Genomic DNA, 18,848 nt, shown 5'->3' on the forward strand with positions numbered 1-18,848 from the left:
TTTCCTTATCTCAATATCCTTTTTGCCCATAGTGGTAGTTAGGAGCGGGACTACCAGGCCACCATTTCATCCTCCTTGCTGAATTTCCAGTACTATGAAATCATGTGAAAATGGATGATGGGATCTCTATTAATTTGGAATAACATTCAGCATCTTTAAATTATGTTCAAACTTTGATGGTGGATCAAACCACCAGCTCTATAAGGTTGCAGACAGTGATCTGTTTCTATTATTTTCCCTTCAAAGGGGGATTGAGCAATGCAAAAAGGAGGTTTGACGAGATAATAAAGACTAAGAAAGCGTATGTACTTGGGGGAGCATATTCCGCAAATGTCTGCACGCCCTCTTGTGCGTGGGCAGCATTGGAGAAAGAAGGAAATGTGCATTTTGCAATGTTTAAGATATTAAACTGGGGGCGCTGTTGGAAAATTAAAATAGAAACTGGCTCCTGATGCCATCAAAAAAGATCAAATTTTGTTGTCAAATAAGAAAAAAGCCCTGAGAAAGTTTTGTCATTGTCCCCACTCCCCATCGAGAAGTTAGGTGAGGGTATTCTAGGTGAACTCTGAATTTACGTAACTATCCTCAAGGGAATATTCCTATCTGGACTTTCAATACTCAAACCTCTTGGCTCTTTCACTAGGGTGCAAGAAACTAGAACTTCTTTTTGCAACAGAAATTGTTTATAAGTGTAAACACAACCGACAGAAGTAAAGGAAAAATCAAGTTTGACGTGGTAACATTTGTTAATACTTTTCAACACAACACAAAATATTGAAGGATTAAAAAGTAGAATATTGAGAGTAATCGATTTATGCATATTCCTTATGTTAAAACAAATTATGCTTTGGTTTATCTCTTTTTCTTTCCGCAACATACATATATATTTGCTTAATAACAGCATAAAGAGAAAGGGGGCATTTTGGTCATTGCGCAGTGGCTGTATGGTGATATAGTGGGAAATGGAAGGGCATTGATACAGAGAGTTAGAAAACTGGTTGCTGTGTTTGTTGGTTGTATCGCCCCCACTATTTATTTTTTTTATATATAAACGGAGGGAGGGACGGTCTTTTCAGAGTTAGAAACTGACAAAGAGTGAGTGTGTAGTACATTATATTGAAAACACCAAAAAGTGAGTGTGTACTGCGTAGGTGCCAAGCATCAACAATGGATGCAGATTACGGCATACCTCGAGAACTCTCTGATTTGCAGAAGCTTCGATCTCACTACCACCCTGAACTTCCTCCTTGTCTTCAGGTACAACTCTTCTATTTTTCCACTCCTTTTGCTAGATCTAACCTGCTAGATCACACTGTTTTCTATCGTCATACTACTATTTTCTTCATATCACATGTATTCTCCCATCAATCTAATTCATCTCTCTTATTACACCATTTGTTTGTTCAAGTTACTAGTAATTTGATCGATTATTTGGGAGAGTAAAAGACTATTTGAGAAAGTTGGCGTCACAGGACTTTCTACTTGTAACAAGTAATATAAATATCTTTTTCCATTTTATTCTGAAAGAGTTCACTACTGGACTTCACTCTGCTCCTGTTCCTGTTCCTGCTCCACCATATATATATATATATATATATATCCTTGCAGCCGGCTGAAAAATCATGTCTTTACATTTTCATCTGAAAAAAAGTCACCTCTTTACTTCAACTGAAGTAAACAACACATATAAACTGTCTCTGTTGCCCTTTTTGAAATAAATTATCAGCAAAAAACGCTGCTAAACTTTGACAAAATAAAACTTACAAGTTACTCAGATGTTTGCCTGACTGTCCCCAGACATTCATGGCTGTCCAACTTTTGTAGTTAAATGCATCACCACTTTGTTTGATTGTTTACATTTAGGAATTTTATCTATGATATTTAAGACCCTTAAGCAATTTGTCCTTCAGTGTTATTGTTTTAACATATTCAATCTTGACTGTATCCCGAATTGTTCTGACTTATACAGGGTACTACTGTCCGGGTAGAACTCCGTGATGCAACCACTGCAGCAGATCCCTCTGGTGAACACACAATTAAACGGTTCTTCCCACACACTTATGGTCAACCATTAGCCCATTTTCTTAGGGCAACTGCCAAGGTCCCTGATGCTCAGATAATTACTGAACATCCTGCAATTAGGTATTGCGTCAGACCATTGCTCTATAATTGTGCAGTTTACTCACAAACTAGATCAGGATTGTGATCACTGATCAGGAGATGTTTTCTAACATATTCTATGTTGATTTTATTTAGGTTTATGGATCTACCTCTGTTTTCTTGATAACATTCCTTTTGTTTTGTCTGTGATTGAAATCCTTTTCTATTTATATCCTCAAAATCTAAACCCAAGGGAAATAATAGAAAATATTGGTTTATGCATTAGAAGCTAATTCACATATAGGTTACAATAAAATGAGTGTTATCCCTAATCTCTTTGATAGGACTCAAAACTGTGCTCACTGATTATCCTCTTCTTTTCTTAGGGTTGGGGTGCTATTTTGTGGTAGACAATCTCCTGGAGGACACAATGTCATATGGGGTCTTCATGATGCTCTTAAGGTTCACAACCCCAAAAATATCTTGCTTGGGTTTTTAGGTAAGCATTTCCTTTACGTGACACATTTTCCATTTGAGAACTTTTTTATGACAATTGTTGGGACACTACAGTAATAGTTGACACAAGTGTCTATTTGCATATCTACTTTACCACCATTACCATGAGTGTCTCTTTGCATGTGTCATGTTCAATATTTCGAGGGTCATGCCCTAACGTCGAACAATATTTTTCCTTTCATACTCTAATGTTTTCAGTTTTTTAGAAACTTGATTCTCCGTAGAGAAGGCTAATGTGTTGAAGGTCTCTTTTCCAAATCTCAACAGGTGGTTCTGAAGGTTTATTTGCACAAAAAACTCTAGAGATCACCGATGATGTTCTTGCTACCTATAAGAATCAAGGTAATTCACATCTGAATGAAGTTTGCTCTTTATATTTTCGTTTGGCCTTTTTTGGCTTATTTTTGTTGCCTTTTTCCTTATTAAGGTGGATATGACATGCTGGGACGGACAAAAGATCAGATTAGAACGACTGAGCAAGTAAATGCTGCAATGGCTGCATGCAAAGCTTTGAAATTGGATGGCCTTGTCATCATTGGAGGTATTGATACTGCTACAGTTATTAATGGTATATGATGAATCTAAAAGTACATTATTCCACTTCATCTAAAGTCTAACAGTATGCATTGGCTTGAAGGAGTGACATCAAACACCGATGCTGCTCATCTGGCAGAAAAATTTGCAGAAACAAAATGCCTTACAAAAGTATGTGTTATTCCCCTTATGACATGTAAAGCAATGAATATTCTATTCTATTTTTTCTGATTTTTCCTGCTTCTAATCCAAACTTTGCATCTTATATCCGCCATATTGTCTTATTGCATTAGTATCACACCAAATTAATGTCTTTATCTTCTTTAGGTGGTTGGTGTTCCTGTTACATTAAATGGGGATCTCAAGAATCAGTTTGTTGAAGCGAACGTTGGTTTTGACACAATCTGCAAGGTATTAATACAATCACCACATAGAATTAGCTCGTAACTAACTTTCTTTTTTTCCTTGAAATGCATTGCCGTGGAGATTCTTCTTCTTCATGCTTCCCACTCCTTGGTTTAGGGTTGGTTTTTTGGTTTCTAGGTGGGCTGAGGGTTTGATTGGACCTCCTGCTTCAGTCTTCTTCTTCTTTCTTCTTGTTGTTCTTTGTAGTGGAATTGGTGGCATCATTCCTCGTTTAATGGTATATTCCCTTGGGTAGATGTAGGTTTTGCAGTGTTATATTGCACTTCAATGGACTTTTAGATGGGGAGTAGCTCTTCTTCTTCTCTTTGTGATGTTGTGGATGTTAATTGAGTTATACAAGCCTTGGACTAGCTGATGTGTCTTTTGACTTCTTGATTTCTGGAATTCTATCCAATTGTGATTTAGATCAGGGAAAAGCTAATTATATGTGGTTCCACCTCAGGTAAACTCCCAACTAATTAGCAATGTATGCACTGATGCACTCTCAGCTGAGAAGGTACCAACTCTATTCATATCCTGAAATGTTTTTCGTTGTTGCTTCTGATGTAGTAGGGTGCTGAAAATACAACATAGAATACTAATCTGGTTGTACGAAATCCTGATGGGGGATTGTCCTCACTAGTTGATTATGATTTACAGCACATGTTTCTTGTTACACCTTTGTTTTTGTCTTTCTATTAACGTACTGTGGGGATATTTCCTTTTCAGTATTACTATTTCGTTAGACTCATGGGGCGAAAGGCATCACATGTTGCATTAGAGTGCACTCTGCAGTCACATCCTAATATGGTTAGTTTTATCTCTGAGATGTTAAGCTGGTGCTGCACCTTGGACATGGTGCTTCTTATATATTGCGAGTGTTCTTGCTTAATAAATGTTGAGCGATCTTGCAGGTGATTCTTGGAGAGGAGGTAGCTGCATCAAAGCTTACTATTTTTGACATCACACAACAAATTTGTGATGCGGTTCAGGCTAGGGCTGAACATGGTATTGAAGCTACTAGGTTATCATTTTCCTTTAGAGTCATTTTTGAGTTTTCCGGTCAGCTGACTAAGGTTTTGCATTCAGATAAAAATCATGGTGTTATCCTGTTGCCTGAGGGGCTTATTGAAAGTATTCCTGAAGTATATGCTCTATTGCAGGTATGATGCAAAATAAATTGTTTAATAAGATATCTTAGCTGCTTTGTTGGAATGTGGATTTGTTATGACATTGCCTTTTCTGATTGACTATGAATTCCAGGAAATTCATGGTTTACTCAGGCAAGGTGTTTCTGCTGATAAGATTTCCTCTCAACTATCACCGTGGGCTTCTGCACTTTTCGAATTTTTGCCGCATTTTATCAGAAAGCAGGTGCAGTTTCTGTACGTGTATAAATTGACTGACTGAAGTTCCATAGGACAGAGCTTACACCCCTAGACTTGTGATTTTGCAGCTTCTCCTACACCCAGAATCAGATGACTCTGCTCAGCTATCACAGGTTACTACACTTGCTGTTTGGACGATGCTGCTTGATGATATATGAACTATCTATCAGTTGATTGTCTTTAATGTTTTCCTTACAGATTGAGACCGAGAAACTTATAGCTCATCTCGTGGAAACAGAAATGAACAAGCGATTGGTAGGTTAATGAAATCAATTAAGTATGTTGTATCTAATGATTCTTTGGGATTGCTAACAAGAGATTGAGTGTAAGTTAGAAGTACAATGTCCCGTAATGATTGAGGATGATGTTTGTGCAGATAAAGATATTTTGAACCCGAGAGTTCTAGGAAGTTACTCAAATTGTCTCTTTCTCCTATTCATGAAAAAAGATTACTTTTTTCCGTTCTGCTTGTTAACTTCAATGGGATGATGTATGATCTGCAAAGGCTCAAACATCAGGTGGATAAATTTCCCCATTGCACAAAATTTTCATATTCAGTAATTCTTTAGTTTTCCTCTGATGGAAGTCAGTCCCTGACGATCAATCATTCTTTTCTCTTTTTATTTTCATCAAGATGTTTCTTGTTACTTTGCTTTAACAGACTATTTGTAGGTGAGAGTTAAAAGGAAAAAGACTGCAGCTACATACTCTAAAGATACCTGCTCCCGATTTTTTATGTATGACTGCCCTTTTTCTTCTGTTCCTTTACAGAAAGAAGGAACTTACAAAGGAAAGAAATTTAATGCTATTTGCCATTTCTTTGGTTATCAAGCACGGGGATCATTGCCATCAAAGTTTGATTGTGACTATGCCTACGTAAGTTTTGCTGGAGTTTCTATATCTTCTTTCTAATCGTGATTTCAGATGCATAATTCCGACAAAACCAAATGCAGGTTCTTGGTCATGTTTGCTACCATATTTTAGCTGCTGGTCTTAATGGTTACATGGCTACTATTACCAACCTGAAGAATCCTGCCAACAAGTGGCATTGTGGTGCTGCCCCTATATCTGTAAGCAGCTTCTTTGAACTTTTCCGGAGATGCACCCTAAGCTTCCACTTTTTTGAAGTTGCGAATATCCAAAAATGATTTGCTCTGTTCACTGCTTCGTTACTGCAGGCAATGATGACTGTTAAGCGTTATGGTCGTGGTCCCGGTAAAGCATCAATTGGGGTACCTGCTTTGCATCCTGCTACTGTGGATTTGAGGGGCAAATCATATGAGTATGTCAAATTTCTGAATTGTTGTTTATATATATTTTCAGCTTAAAATGAATGGAACTTTTGAATTTCAAAAGGTAGGAAGTAGTAGACATCAAATAAAAAGGAGATGCTTTTAAGAAGTGGCACTCTAAACATGCATTTTGTAAGTAAACTGCTGAAGCAATACGTATCCTCTTGCAGCACCTAATTTCTCTCTTCATTCTGCGCAGGCTGTTGAGTCAAAATGCAACAAAGTTTTTGTTGGATGATGTTTATAGAAACCCAGGTCCCCTCCAGTTTGATGGCCCTGGTGCAGATGCCAAGGCCGTTAGCCTTTGTGTTGAAGACCAGGATTACATTGGCCGTATTAAGAAATTGCAGGAATACCTAGACAAGGTGCTGAATTTTGAAACATCATCTCTTTTTACCAACTTCTGTTGGCTATTCATTTAATGTCTCATTTCTGACTGTGTTATGACATGCTTTGTTATTTTATTTTCAGGTGCGTACAATTGTGAAGCCCGGTTGCTCACAAGACGTCCTGAAGGCTGCATTAAGTGCCATGGCATCTGTGACTGACATTCTTTCAGTGATATCGTCACCCTCAAGTGTGAGCACACCATTTTAGATGAGAACCTATCATCTTTTAACATTGAAAAGATTTGGAGGAACTCTTGCTTTTGCGGCTGTTTGCTTAGTTGTTTTTGTGCATTTTTCTTTTTTCAATCTTGTAAAAGCCAAATAATGTTGAGAAGATTATACTACTTTCTGAGAGTTTGTTGAGGGATCCAAATATTCCTGTGCGTTAATAAACTATTACAGTACGTACATATACTCCTTCAAATCATTTTTCTTGACGACTAAATAGTGTTTAGACAATACTTGATCGAACTTGACAGTAAAAAATACTTAGTATTAGTGTTTGGATATGAATTATATATTTAAAGTAAAAGCTGAAGATTTAGAAAACAATGGACACGAATTTTATGAGTGCAGTCAGTATTTCACTTAAAATACTCTTCAAGTACTTAAATATGCTAAGGCACTGGTCTGTTTATTCAATGGTTTTTTGAGTTTTCTTATGGTTGTTTATTTGATGAGCAAAGCCCAATTGACATATTCTTCCTGTGTTACATACCGTTAAAAAAATTGGTCAATAAATAAAGAAGATGATGTCCAACAAACCTATGTATGCCTTGTGGGAGTGTCTGCATTTGAAGTTAGAATAGGAGGAATGATACAGAAGTAGAAAAATAGTTGCCTCGAGAGCAAAATATTACTACTATTATTCTGGTGGTATTTGAATTTGCGGAGTGGGCAATTCTTGGTTGAACTCTCATCCTAGGCATCGTCGTCTTTCTCTTCAATTTCAAAAAATCCACTGCCAGGCTAGGTTCTCTTTGTTTTTCATTCCCTATATTTACCATGAAAAATGCCGTCAAAACATCTTTGCAGAACCAATCAGCCACGGGTTCCATTGCTAACTTCTACGCAGTCCAGCTCCAACTTCTTTGCCGAGAGCAAAAGCATGCCACCTCAGCGTCTGCTCTTCTTCGATCAATCCATGCCAACATGATCACCTCCGGATTCAGCCCGCGTAGCCACATCCTTAATAGCTTAATCAATTTCTATTGCAAAAATTCCGGTCTTGTTTATGCAAAGCACCTATTTGATAGAATTCCCCAACCAGATGTAGTGGCAAGAACAACTATGATTGCTGCATACTCTGCTTCCGGAGAACCCAAGCTTGCAAGAGAGGTTTTTGACAAAACCCCATTAAGTATCCGTGACACTGTTTGTTACAACGCTATGATTACAGGCTATTCACACAACAACGATGGCCATGCTGCTATAAAATTATTTCTTGATATGAGGTGGAAAAATTTTCAACCCGATGAGTATACCTACACCTCCGTACTTGCAGCCTTAGCCCTTATAGCTGATCATGAAATGCACTGCCGGCAGCTGCATTGTGCTGTTGCAAAGTCAGGCATGGCCAACTTTAAGTGTGTTGTCAATGCACTTATATCTGTTTATGTCAGATGTGCTTCGTCACCCCTAGCATCATCCTTGCTGTTGATGGACTCAGCTAGCAAGTTGTTTTATGAGATGCCAGAACGGGATGACTTGTCTTGGACTACGATTATCACAGGGTATGTGAAGAATGATGATCTTGATGCTGCTCGGAAGGTGTTTGATGGTATGGATGAGAAGTTGCTTGTGGCATGGAATGCCATGATCTCCGGATATGTGCATAAAGGTTTCATCTTTGAAGCATTAGATATGTTAAGGAAAATGTATTTAGCAGGGATGAAGCCAGATGAGTTTACCTGCACCAGTATCCTCAGTGCTTGTGCCGATGCTGGACTGTTTCTTCTAGGAAAGCAGGTGCATGCTTATGTTAGACGAACAGAAGAGAAAATTCATGTGTCTGTATATAATGCTTTAATAACATTATATTGGAAATGTGGTAGAGTTGATGATGCAAGAAAAGTTTTTGATAATCTAGTTTTTAAGGACCTTGTTTCATGGAATGCAGTTCTATCAGCATATGTGAGTGCAGGGCGGATTAATGAAGCTAAGTTATTTTTTGATGAGATGCCAGAGAAGAATTCCCTGGCATGGACAGTAATGATATCAGGATTAGCACAAAATGGACTTGGAGAAGATGGTCTCAAACTGTTCAACCAAATGAGAGTAAAGGGGATCGAGCTGTGTGACTATGCATTTGCTGGAGCTATTACATCTTGTGCAGTGCTTGGAGCACTAGAAACAGGATGCCAACTCCATGCTCAACTAATCCAGCGTGGTTATGATTCAAGCCTTTCAGCTGGAAATGCATTAGTCACATTTTATGGAAGATCTGGGGTCATTGAAGCTGCACGTAATGTGTTCCTCACTATGCCTTGTGTAGATTTGGTGTCTTGGAATGCATTGGTTGCTGCCTTGGGACAGCATGGATATGGTGTTCAAGCGGTTGAACTTTTTGAACAGATGTTAGATGAAAATATAATGCCTGATAGGATAAGCTTTCTCACGGTTATATCTGCTTGTAGTCATGCCGGATTGGTTGAAAAGGGACGACACTACTTTAATATAATGCACAGTGTTTATAAAATAAGCCCTGGAGAAGATCACTATGCCCGTTTAATTGATTTGTTGTCTCGAGCTGGAAGGTTATTAGAAGCAAAAGAAGTGATCCAGAATATGCCTTATAAACCTGGAGCACCCATTTGGGAAGCTCTTCTTGCTGGTTGCCGAACTCATAGGAACGTGGATTTGGGGGTTGAAGCAGCAGAACAACTCTTTGAGTTGACGCCACAACATGATGGAACCTACATACTTCTAGCTAACACATTCGCTGCTGCAGGCCGATGGGATGACGCTGCTAAGGTGAGAAAACTGATGAGAGACCAAGGGGTGAAAAAAGAGCCTGGATGTAGTTGGATAAAGGTTGAGAATACCGTTCATGTCTTTTTGGTGGGTGATACTGCACATCCTGAAATTCAAGTAGTGTACAACTACCTGGAGGAATTAAGGCTGAAGATGAGGAAAATGGGATATGTTCCAGACACGCAGTATGTGTTGCATGATATGGAGACTGAGCAAAAGGAGTATGCTCTTTCAACTCATAGTGAAAAGCTGGCGGTTGTATTTGGGCTCTTGAAGCTTCCTCGTGGAGCCACAATTAGGGTCTTCAAGAACCTTCGGATTTGTGGTGACTGCCACAATGCCTTCAAGTTCATGTCGAAGGTTGAGGCAAGAGAAATCATCGTCAGAGATGGAAATAGGTTTCATCATTTCAGGGATGGTGAATGCTCATGTGGGAATTACTGGTGAGATACCGGATAAGATTAGAGTCACCTATTGAGTGTCTTTGGTTCCGGAGGTTTGAATATGTCATTCTGGAACCGGTTGTATTGCCAGGGAAAAGTTGCAGCACCTTTGGACAGTAAATGTAAGTCTTCAAAGCCAGGAATGTGCTGCTATCTTGTTTGGCTGTGGCATTTTGAATACAGATCTTCACGGTGAATGTTTCTGGTTTGTGGTTTCCGGGTTGGTGAATGCTCATTGGTACCTTATTGATACTTAAATCAAGATGCATATGCCTTATAGTTATACACAACTGAGTAATTATCAAGGAAAATAAATTACCGCTCCAGAATGCTCCCACTTTGTGAATATTTGCCTTGATTAAAAACTTTGAGTGCCAAAGGGTGGAGAGACTCTCTGCTTGTTTAGTGGTAGAAGAATGATGCAGTTGCAATTTCTAGAATCCTCAAGCACAAAGGTACTAATATCAGAGAAATATGTTCCCATGAAACATGTTTCTGTGTTATGCACTTTATTGAGAGAACTGTTTTATGCACTATATATGAAATAAATTAGCTCTGTTCCTGGGGAATTCCCACCCCAGTTTTCTTACCTTAGGATTTAGATTGTAATTTGTTTTATTTAAAGTTGAATGAATTTAATTGAATGAGATTCTCTTTGTAAGGATTTGATACCTGGGTCTAATTCTACTCCAAAAAGCTAGCTCATGAGGGGAGGATTTGCCAAGTCCATATTAGCAGACCACCAGTCCATTCCCAACCAATGCCCACTCGTACACTCTTTAGGTTCAAGTTGTTATCTTTTTCGACTTTGATGAATTCATTGTTCTGCATTCTCTGTGTCATCTGGTCTTTAATTATAACCACTCACCCGATTTAGCTAGAATTTCATTTTACAAATGGTTTGTTGTGTTCCTTATCTACATGCTGAAAGTTACCTTATTTGCCTGCTTCCACTGACAGATGAGATACTTTTTCTTTTATTTCAGGAGTACAGCTTACAGTCCATGCAAAGAAGACATCTTCATGTCCTCCACTGATTCCATCTGACAACATCTACCAAATTTAATTGACTATCTTTCACGACCATTGCTTTAAATAAGCATAGGGCTGAAGGCAGACTTGGTTTGCTGCAATTGTCCTTGCGCTGGCACATCTGTCTCTTTAGCAAGTGAACTGCTTTTTCACGTGCCCTAATTGGACTTGTTGAACTCAAGAGTTGCTCTCTGCTTGTGACTGTTCTGATCAGCTGTATGCTTTGTTCAGGATGCTCTGTGCACCAGATATACTTGTATTTGAAGGAGTTTCCCCCCATTATCTGGTGCAGAGTGGCTGATCTTCTTGCTTAACTCAACTAGACCAGCCACACTTTAATCGGAGTTGTTTGAAATGGCTTTATCTAGGCTTGATCCCAGCCACTGAAAATTATTGTTTGTGGGATCACTGAAGTTTTCGTGAACAACAATTGATCTTAGCTAACTGTGAAATCAATCTCGCATTCAATTCACTCTTGAGAAGAACCAAAGGATTTGACAGAGGTTGTAGATACTAGAAGTTAAATCACTATAGTATAGATTCACTTGCCATAATTTTTCTTATCTGTTAGGGTTAGACACAGAAGTTTGTTTACTTAATCGTTGTACTTTACTCATCTCTCCTGGAATCTTACATTTGAATGCAAGCACATGTTGTAATTCTACAATTTTGTTTTATAATGGGTTCGCTAACTTTAAGCTTCTGATTGTTCTTCCTGCATCACCTGCACGTAATCCTATGTAATTGTTTTGCTTAAATGGACAACAAATATAACAACTGCCCTATTGATTACATTTTCAATAAGAAAAGACACGGACGGCTGTAGAAGATTCTTTTATTTCTAGTGTAATGGATATTGCATAGAAGGTCGTACTCGATGTTATCAATGTGAACACACATAATTTTGTTTGCTGGCTATGTTGATGTCATAGCAAAGATCATAACAGATGAAAAAGTCGTGACTTTTGGCCTCTTCTTTCCTTTCTGGTAGTAGTTATAGTCCTAACATAAATTTTCTTGCAAATTGGTTTGCAGTTGATAGACAATGGAGCAAGGAAGAGTTGAGAAAGCACATCATATTGTGGTGCTAGCAGATCAGGGACAGGGCCATATTAATCCGATGCTCCAATTCTCAAAACGCCTGGCTTCCAAAGGAATCAAAATCACTGTAGCCACCACACTCTCCAATGCAAAGTCCATGAAAACTACTTTATCTTACTCCATGATCACTTTTGAATCCATTTATGATGATTGCTCCCAAGGCGGGGTGGTAGGTCCTGGAGGTTTCAAAGGATTTCTAGACAGATTCCAGGCCAGTGGCTCAACAAACCTCACCAGATTCATCTTGGATCATGAACACCCTGTTAAGTGCCTTGTTTATGATGCTAACATTCCCTGGGCTTCCAAAATTACAACCCAATTGGGCATAGCCGGCGCGGCCTTTTTCACTCAATCATGTGCTACTGCTGCTACCTACTATCCTATGTACTGTGAGGTTTATGAAAAGACTCCTCTTTCCATGCCTAGTTTTCCGGTAATCACAGGATTGCCAAAGCTCAGGTTTCCGGATCTGCCATCTCTTGGTTGTAGCACTGGTCGGTATCCCCCAATAATCATTCACATACTTGACCAGTTTGACAACTTTGGAAAGGCAGACTGGGTCCTCTTTAACTCATTCAATAAGTTGGAAGAAGAGGTAGGTACACCATATCTCATGTGCTCTTTCAATCTTTTCTAGCTAGTCTTGATTATGTATGCACGCCAGACTTGGGGACAAGAAGTTAATAATACTTCAGGCTGGTAATGTATTGTTTTCTTGTCGAAGAACTGTAACTTTAAAGAACCTATAACTCACATTTGATTTGTTGTTCTCAAGCTTTAAAAGCTTATAACTTGCTGGAATTTTTCAGCGCCAAGTATAACTTGTTGGGACAGGTGGGGAAGAGGGACAAAGTGAAGACGGGGTTTACTCAAACGAGTTGAATAAGCAAGCCAATAAGATCAAATTGCTCTTGTTGAACCAGCTACTAATCACCAAGTCCTTTGTTTAGCCATGCTATTTATTTGATTTTAAGGAAGATGAATTGTTTGACTCACTCAGCTAATTAATCTGAATTTAGGTTGTCGAATGGATGAAGAAAGTTTGGAATGTAGTAACGATAGGTCCAACATTGCCATCATTTTATCTTGACAAACGAGTTGAAAATGATAACGAGTATGGCTTCAATATTCATAAGCCAAATTCTAGCAATTGCATGGAGTGGCTTGACAGTAAGAAAACTGGATCAGTCGTCTACGTCTCTTTTGGAAGTGCAGCAAATTTGTGTGCAGAACAAATAACAGAACTAGCTGATGCTCTCAGCCTCAGGCAAAGCAACATTATGTTCTTATGGGTGATGAAACCTGATGAACAGAGTAAGCTTCCCATCGATTTCAGCAAAGAGACATCAGGTAAGGGATTGGTTGTGACATGGTGCTCACAATTAGAGGTACTAGCACATCATGCAATCGGATGCTTCATATCACATTGTGGATGGAACTCAACCTTAGAAGCAATAAGCTTCGGTGTGCCTATAGTTGCAATGCCTCAAATATTAGACCAAATAATCAACGCGCATTTTCTAGAGAAAGTTTGGAGTGTGGGGTTGATAGCTAAAGCAATTGAGGATGAGAAAGGTGTCACTGCAAGTGAAGAGATATACAGGTGCATCAGGGAAGTTTTAGAAGGAGAGAGAGGACAAGAAATTAGAAAGAATATTACTAGCTTGAAAGAATTGGCTAAGGAGGCAATTGACACAAGTGGAAGTTCAGACAAGCATATTGATGAGTTCATTTCACAGCTTGATCCTGCCTTCTTGAGACACAGATCAAACTACAACTGAAATTGTACAATTTATCTGACTTGTCTTGTGAAGTATATTTTATGTTTGATTAAATGCTCCTGGTGTTGCTTCACATTATATCGCACACATAAATTCATACATTACTTGTGTATGTATATACTCGAGGAAAACGAAATGGAGCAATCAAACATTGTACTTATTAAACTACTACAATATTGATTTCTATGCAAACATTAAGTAGGTTTTTGAAGTTTGAACATATGCAATCAAACCTTCTTGTTTGTCTCGATATTTTTTGGCTGCTGTAACAAAACGTTGTTATAGAGAAGGCTAGTAACTCAAACGAGTTCCTCGATGGTTGTACAGACTCCCTTATACCCTCTTCCTTTTGTATCTACTCCCTAGTGACTTAGTAACTATTGTAACCATGCACAATGCTCCAAGTTTAATCTCATGTTTTACCCGGAAAATAGAAGTTTAAAATAAACAAGGAAAATAATTTTATAAAAAAACTGGTGTATCAGATAATAATATGGTATTTGATGATTAATAATTGTTTCATTCCATATGAGAAAAAAAATCCTAATTTGCTACAGTCGCATACTCTCTATTTTCTGTACAAAATTAAAAAAAAATTATGTTAAATGTAAATATAATTTAGTAAAGAGTGTGGAAAAAGTCCAAAAATTTCTGATCCCTAAACAGTAATAAAGCTCAAAATTTTGAGGAAAAAAGAAGGTCGCCATTTTTGCTGAGATTACTGAGCTTGGAGGAGGTTGCCATGCCCAAGAAAATGCCCGCGCTGTACAATTGGTCTCTCTCTTCCTGTGTGTTAGTCAATAATTTATTTTCTCTACTAACCAAATTTCTCTCTAACAAAACTTTTCGATAGTACGTTTCTGTTTCTTTTCTGCGCATTATGGAATCTGAACCCTTAAATTTGGAAAACGATGCAATGGAGTTCGATATGGGTTCTGCCGAAGAAGAAGAAGAAGATAACCTCAATGCTTCTGGTGTGGATTTAGGACAACAGTGTTCTTCTTCCGACTTAGAACCCTACGAGGGCATGGAATTCGAATCTGAGCAGGCTGCTAGGATTTTCTACAACTCCTATGCCCGCAGAGTTGGGTTTGGCACTCGGGTCAGCGCTTATCGACGTTCACGTCGTGATAACTCTATTAGTACCCGCCAATTGGTATGTTCCAAAGAGGGTTTTAACCCTAGGCCTGATAATGGTGCTCAACACAAACCCAAGCGACAGCGGATTGTCTCTAGGGTCGGCTGTAAGGCTCACTTGACTGTAAAGAAACAGACATCTGGTAAGTGGGCTATTACTAAATTCATCAAGGACCATAATCATGAGCTTGTACCCCCTGATCAAGTCCACTTGATTCGATCACATAGGCATGTTTCTGGTCCTGCCCGCAGCTTGATTGATACGCTCCAAGCTGCTGGTTTGGGCGCTACTGGTGTTATGTCTGTCCTAATAAAGCAATCTGGTGGGGTTAATAACGTTGGTTTCACAAAAGTTGATTGCCAGAATTATATGAACCAAAGCAGGCAAAGGACTCTAGGGAGTGGTGCTCACTATATTTTTGAGTATTTGAAGCAGAAGCAGGCTGAGGATCCTGATTTCTTTTATGCTGTTCAAGATGGTTCATCGGGAAACATCTTTTGGGCCGACTCAACCTCTAGAAAGAATTACTCTTATTTTGGAGATACAGTTACATTTGATACCACCTATAGGACTCACCGATACCGGGTGCCCTTTGCACCATTTATAGGAGTAAACCATCATTGTCAACCTGTTTTATTTGGCTGTGCCCTGCTTCTCAATGAATCAGAGTCATCATTCATTTGGCTATTCGAAAATTGGCTTGCTGCAATGTCTGGTTGCCATCCTATTTCTATAACTTCAGATCATGATAGGATCATCAGGTCAGCCATATTAGACGTATTTCCAGGCACTCGTCACCGCTTCTGCAAATCCAATATTTTTAGAGAAGCACAGGAGAGGCTCTCACACTCACTCCAGTCATTCCCCACTTTTGAAGCAGAATTCCAGAAATGTGTCAACTTGACTGAGACAATTGCGGAGTTTGAATTATGTTGGGGATCCCTACTTGGAAGATACAATCTGATAGATGATGAATGGCTTCAGTCAATGTACGATGCTCGACAACACTGGGTTCCAGTTTACCTTCGAGATACATTCTTTGGAGATACATCTAGTGATAGTACAAGCTCATTCTTCGATGGATATATAGATGCATCGACTAACATTCACATCCTAATGAGTCAGTATGAAAAAGCTACTGCAAGCAGGCATGAGAAGGAGGTGAAGGCGGAGTATGATACCATAAATATTGCTCCTATTTTGAAGACCCCATCTCCCATGGAAAAACAAGCAGCTAGCATTTATACTAGGGAAATATTTTTGATGTTCCAACAAGAACTAATGGAAACTTTGGCTTATCCTGCAACTGTAATTAATGATGCAGGATCAGATGTAATATATCAAGTGGTAAAATTTGGAGAGGACCATAAAGTACATTATGTCCAATATAATGTCGTTGAGAAGAAAGCTAGCTGTAGTTGCCAATTGTTTGACTTTTCAGGTATTCTTTGTAGGCACATTTTAGCTGTTTTTAGAGTGAAAAATGTTCTGAGGCTTCTATCACATAATGTACTAAAACGTTGGACAAGAAAAGCCAAGAGTGAGGTTGTATTGGATGAAGACAAACTTGGATTGCCAAGTAGCCATAACGACTCCTTCACTGATCGCTTTGAAAAGTTAAGCCTAGAAGCAACTAACTACATCAAAGAAGGAGTGGATTCGAAAAGTGTGTACCTAGTTGCTATGGATGCTTTATGTGAAGCTTCCAAGAAGGTTGCTGCTGCTATGTGCGGTACTCCAGCACAGCCACTGAGTCAAGACATGAACAAAGAAAAGGAATTCAACTTGAATGGAAATCAAACTGATTGTGATGATCCCAGCTTGCTGGTAATTTTTTTTCTTTGAACTCTTTCGTCTCCACCCAGAAATTAGTGGGAGGTTCTTTCTGCTGGTGTAATATCATGCATTTTGTTTTACCACAAGTTTGTATTAATTTTTTTGTCTTCCTTCTTGGTGATTAAGCATTGGTATGGAAGTGGAAGTAAATCAGAGAGATCGCCTATCCCTAAATCTTTTACCTATATTGTATGTTGTGGCTTTGTAGTGTTGCTAAATTGTACATTGTAACTTCTAAACATTAGTTACTGCATCAAGAATTTATGGCATTCACTGCACCCAAAGGCATGACCTAGTGGTCAATGAAGATGGAACTAAAATCATAGGAGAATAAGGTATGAATCCCAAGAGTAAAAAATGTTGGCTACTTGCGGAAGGAATTACCCTGTACTTGTACTAGTGGAAAGGTTCTGGTACCGCATGAAATAGTCAAGATGCTCTCAAATTGGTCCGTCACCATTGCTATACAAAAAAGAAAAGAAACAGGAACAGCAGCAGCGGCATTCACAAGATTTATTGCAAAGAGGAGGAGAGGACAGGGGGGTGGGGGGAACACAGGGGACCTAAATCTGTCTGTATTGAGAATTTAAAGAGGTCAAAATGCTCTATGTTTGTCGGACTCCTCAAAAATGACATCAGGTGCATGTCAGACCCTTCAAAAGTAGTGCAGTTTTGGAGGATTCAACACGGGTGTGGCAACATTTTTGGAGAGTCCGAGCAACTTAGAAAATACTCATTAGGAAAACAGAAGTGTTGGCTCTACATTTTTTCCTTTTTATTAGGATAGCCAACTTTTGCTATTGCTAAACTTAACCATTCATCGCTCAAATCATTGCTCGCCTTAAGGTTCTGATCATAAGTCATCTGCTTGCGCTTTGGTCTCTGATTTTTCATTGTTTGTGTTATTTATCTGTTTTTCTTTTTTTTTAAATATAACAAATTCAACAGTTGCAGTTTGCAACTAAGAGATGTTGAATCTGTGATAGCTGCTGAACAAGGGACTCTAAGTGAATTGTTTCTTTCTCGTCTCCAGAAGCCCATACCAAATGATTAATGAATTTTGCTTCTTGCATCTTGACACCTTGTAGATATTCACTGGTCACATCTTCACATGTGTTACTTTTATTTGGTGTCAGTAGACCTTGAGAGTATTATGAAATTTATATTTCTTAGATTGTGAATTAGTCTAATGAATTAGCATTGTCAGTGTTTGAAGGTCAGATGAAGTTCCGTTGCTACTTATGAGTTAAAATTGTGAATTAGTCTAATGAATTAAAATTCCTATGATTTTATGAGTTCAATAAGAAACATTGACCTTCGCATTAGCAATTCTGACTTGTGGTTTTATAAAGTAAATCCTGACAACTAGATTTCCCTAATAGTTTTCTGATGCTCTTTGTACCATTCATGCATTACTAATTTGAGTGTGCAACTGACACTATGCATTTCTTTTACCTTTTGTAGAGTCAAGATGAGAAAATTAAGGAATTAACGACTGCTATGGTATATGCAACTGAGACCTGTGAAGCTTATCGAGCAAAACTGTTGAGTATCTTGAGAGAAATGGAGGAGCAGAGGCTGAGAATATCTTTGAAGGTGCAGAGTATGAGGCTTAATCGAATAACTTGAGCTATAGAAGGCACTTCAAATTCTTTGTATATATACATAACCAGTGGAGAAACTTGTGACTCCCAAAGTATCTCGAGCACTTTTTGCCTCTCGGGATTGCATTTGTTATCGTCTTGCTTGTAATGTAAGAGTTTCCATCTATAGGGTTGAATTAGATCTGACCCGAGAGCTGTATTTAGGTAAAGGAGGTAACTAGGTGTTGTACGTGTATGAACTGATTTTGCATCTGCCAAGCGGCCTTTTAGGTATTGATTTATGTCGAGGAGTACTTGTATAGGCAGCAACCTGTAT

At 38.6% G+C, this 18,848-nt stretch overlaps 5 protein-coding genes across 5 annotated transcripts; all 5 read left to right on the forward strand.

Moving 5' to 3' along the window:
• The first annotated feature begins 1,045 nt into the window (after positions 1-1,045).
• Positions 1,046-7,015, forward strand: LOC125855194 (pyrophosphate--fructose 6-phosphate 1-phosphotransferase subunit alpha). The gene is made up of 19 exons (XM_049534879.1): positions 1,046-1,257; positions 1,970-2,142; positions 2,487-2,599; positions 2,884-2,958; positions 3,044-3,157; positions 3,254-3,321; positions 3,478-3,561; positions 4,019-4,072; positions 4,285-4,365; positions 4,470-4,563; positions 4,645-4,718; positions 4,819-4,929; positions 5,012-5,056; positions 5,142-5,198; positions 5,715-5,819; positions 5,897-6,013; positions 6,122-6,225; positions 6,435-6,600; positions 6,707-7,015. Exons 1-19 carry the CDS (start codon positions 1,168-1,170, stop codon positions 6,830-6,832), a joined length of 1,851 nt encoding a protein of 616 aa, XP_049390836.1. The 5' UTR covers positions 1,046-1,167; the 3' UTR covers positions 6,833-7,015.
• A 604-nt stretch (positions 7,016-7,619) lies between these two features.
• On the forward strand, positions 7,620-11,792 carry LOC125856312 (pentatricopeptide repeat-containing protein At1g25360). Its single transcript, XM_049535822.1, has 2 exons — positions 7,620-10,495; positions 11,027-11,792. Exon 1 carries the CDS (start codon positions 7,630-7,632, stop codon positions 10,042-10,044), a length of 2,415 nt encoding a protein of 804 aa, XP_049391779.1. The 5' UTR covers positions 7,620-7,629; the 3' UTR covers positions 10,045-10,495; positions 11,027-11,792.
• Positions 11,793-12,117: 325 nt separating this feature from the next.
• LOC125854579 (UDP-glycosyltransferase 74F2-like) lies at positions 12,118-13,055 on the forward strand. Its single transcript, XM_049534159.1, has 3 exons — positions 12,118-12,768; positions 12,811-12,872; positions 12,983-13,055. The coding sequence occupies exons 1-3, from the start codon at positions 12,118-12,120 to the stop codon at positions 13,053-13,055; spliced, it is 786 nt and encodes a 261-aa protein (XP_049390116.1).
• LOC125856313 (mogroside IE synthase-like) lies at positions 12,632-14,098 on the forward strand. The gene has a single exon (XM_049535823.1). The coding sequence runs from the start codon at positions 13,205-13,207 to the stop codon at positions 13,952-13,954; it is 750 nt and encodes a 249-aa protein (XP_049391780.1). The 5' UTR covers positions 12,632-13,204; the 3' UTR covers positions 13,955-14,098.
• A 498-nt stretch (positions 14,099-14,596) lies between these two features.
• On the forward strand, positions 14,597-18,805 carry LOC125856406 (protein FAR1-RELATED SEQUENCE 5-like). The gene is made up of 2 exons (XM_049535935.1): positions 14,597-16,919; positions 18,393-18,805. Exons 1-2 carry the CDS (start codon positions 14,835-14,837, stop codon positions 18,555-18,557), a joined length of 2,250 nt encoding a protein of 749 aa, XP_049391892.1. The 5' UTR covers positions 14,597-14,834; the 3' UTR covers positions 18,558-18,805.
• The last annotated feature ends 43 nt before the right edge of the window (positions 18,806-18,848 follow it).

Source organism: Solanum stenotomum, chromosome 2 (genome assembly GCF_019186545.1).
Source record: "Solanum stenotomum isolate F172 chromosome 2, ASM1918654v1, whole genome shotgun sequence".
NCBI classification, from domain to species: Eukaryota; Viridiplantae; Streptophyta; class Magnoliopsida; order Solanales; family Solanaceae; genus Solanum; species Solanum stenotomum.

Excerpts from the sequence above, each read along its gene's own strand:
- LOC125856313 (XM_049535823.1), top strand. The coding sequence starts at position 13,205 with ATGAAGAAAGTTTGGAATGTAGTAACGATAGGTCCAACATTGCCATCA.
- LOC125855194 (XM_049534879.1), top strand. The coding sequence starts at position 1,168 with ATGGATGCAGATTACGGCATACCTCGAGAACTCTCTGATTTGCAGAAG. Across the intron at positions 5,199-5,714 it reads CAGAAATGAACAAGCGATTG|AAAGAAGGAACTTACAAAGG; the intron begins GTAGGTTAATGA and ends GTTCCTTTACAG. Across the intron at positions 5,820-5,896 it reads TTGATTGTGACTATGCCTAC|GTTCTTGGTCATGTTTGCTA; the intron begins GTAAGTTTTGCT and ends AACCAAATGCAG.
- LOC125856406 (XM_049535935.1), top strand. The coding sequence starts at position 14,835 with ATGGAATCTGAACCCTTAAATTTGGAAAACGATGCAATGGAGTTCGAT. Across the intron at positions 16,920-18,392 it reads GTGATGATCCCAGCTTGCTG|AGTCAAGATGAGAAAATTAA; the intron begins GTAATTTTTTTT and ends TACCTTTTGTAG.
- LOC125856312 (XM_049535822.1), top strand. The coding sequence starts at position 7,630 with ATGAAAAATGCCGTCAAAACATCTTTGCAGAACCAATCAGCCACGGGT.
- LOC125854579 (XM_049534159.1), top strand. The coding sequence starts at position 12,118 with ATGGAGCAAGGAAGAGTTGAGAAAGCACATCATATTGTGGTGCTAGCA. Across the intron at positions 12,769-12,810 it reads TCAATAAGTTGGAAGAAGAG|CTAGTCTTGATTATGTATGC; the intron begins GTAGGTACACCA and ends AATCTTTTCTAG. Across the intron at positions 12,873-12,982 it reads GTTAATAATACTTCAGGCTG|CGCCAAGTATAACTTGTTGG; the intron begins GTAATGTATTGT and ends GGAATTTTTCAG.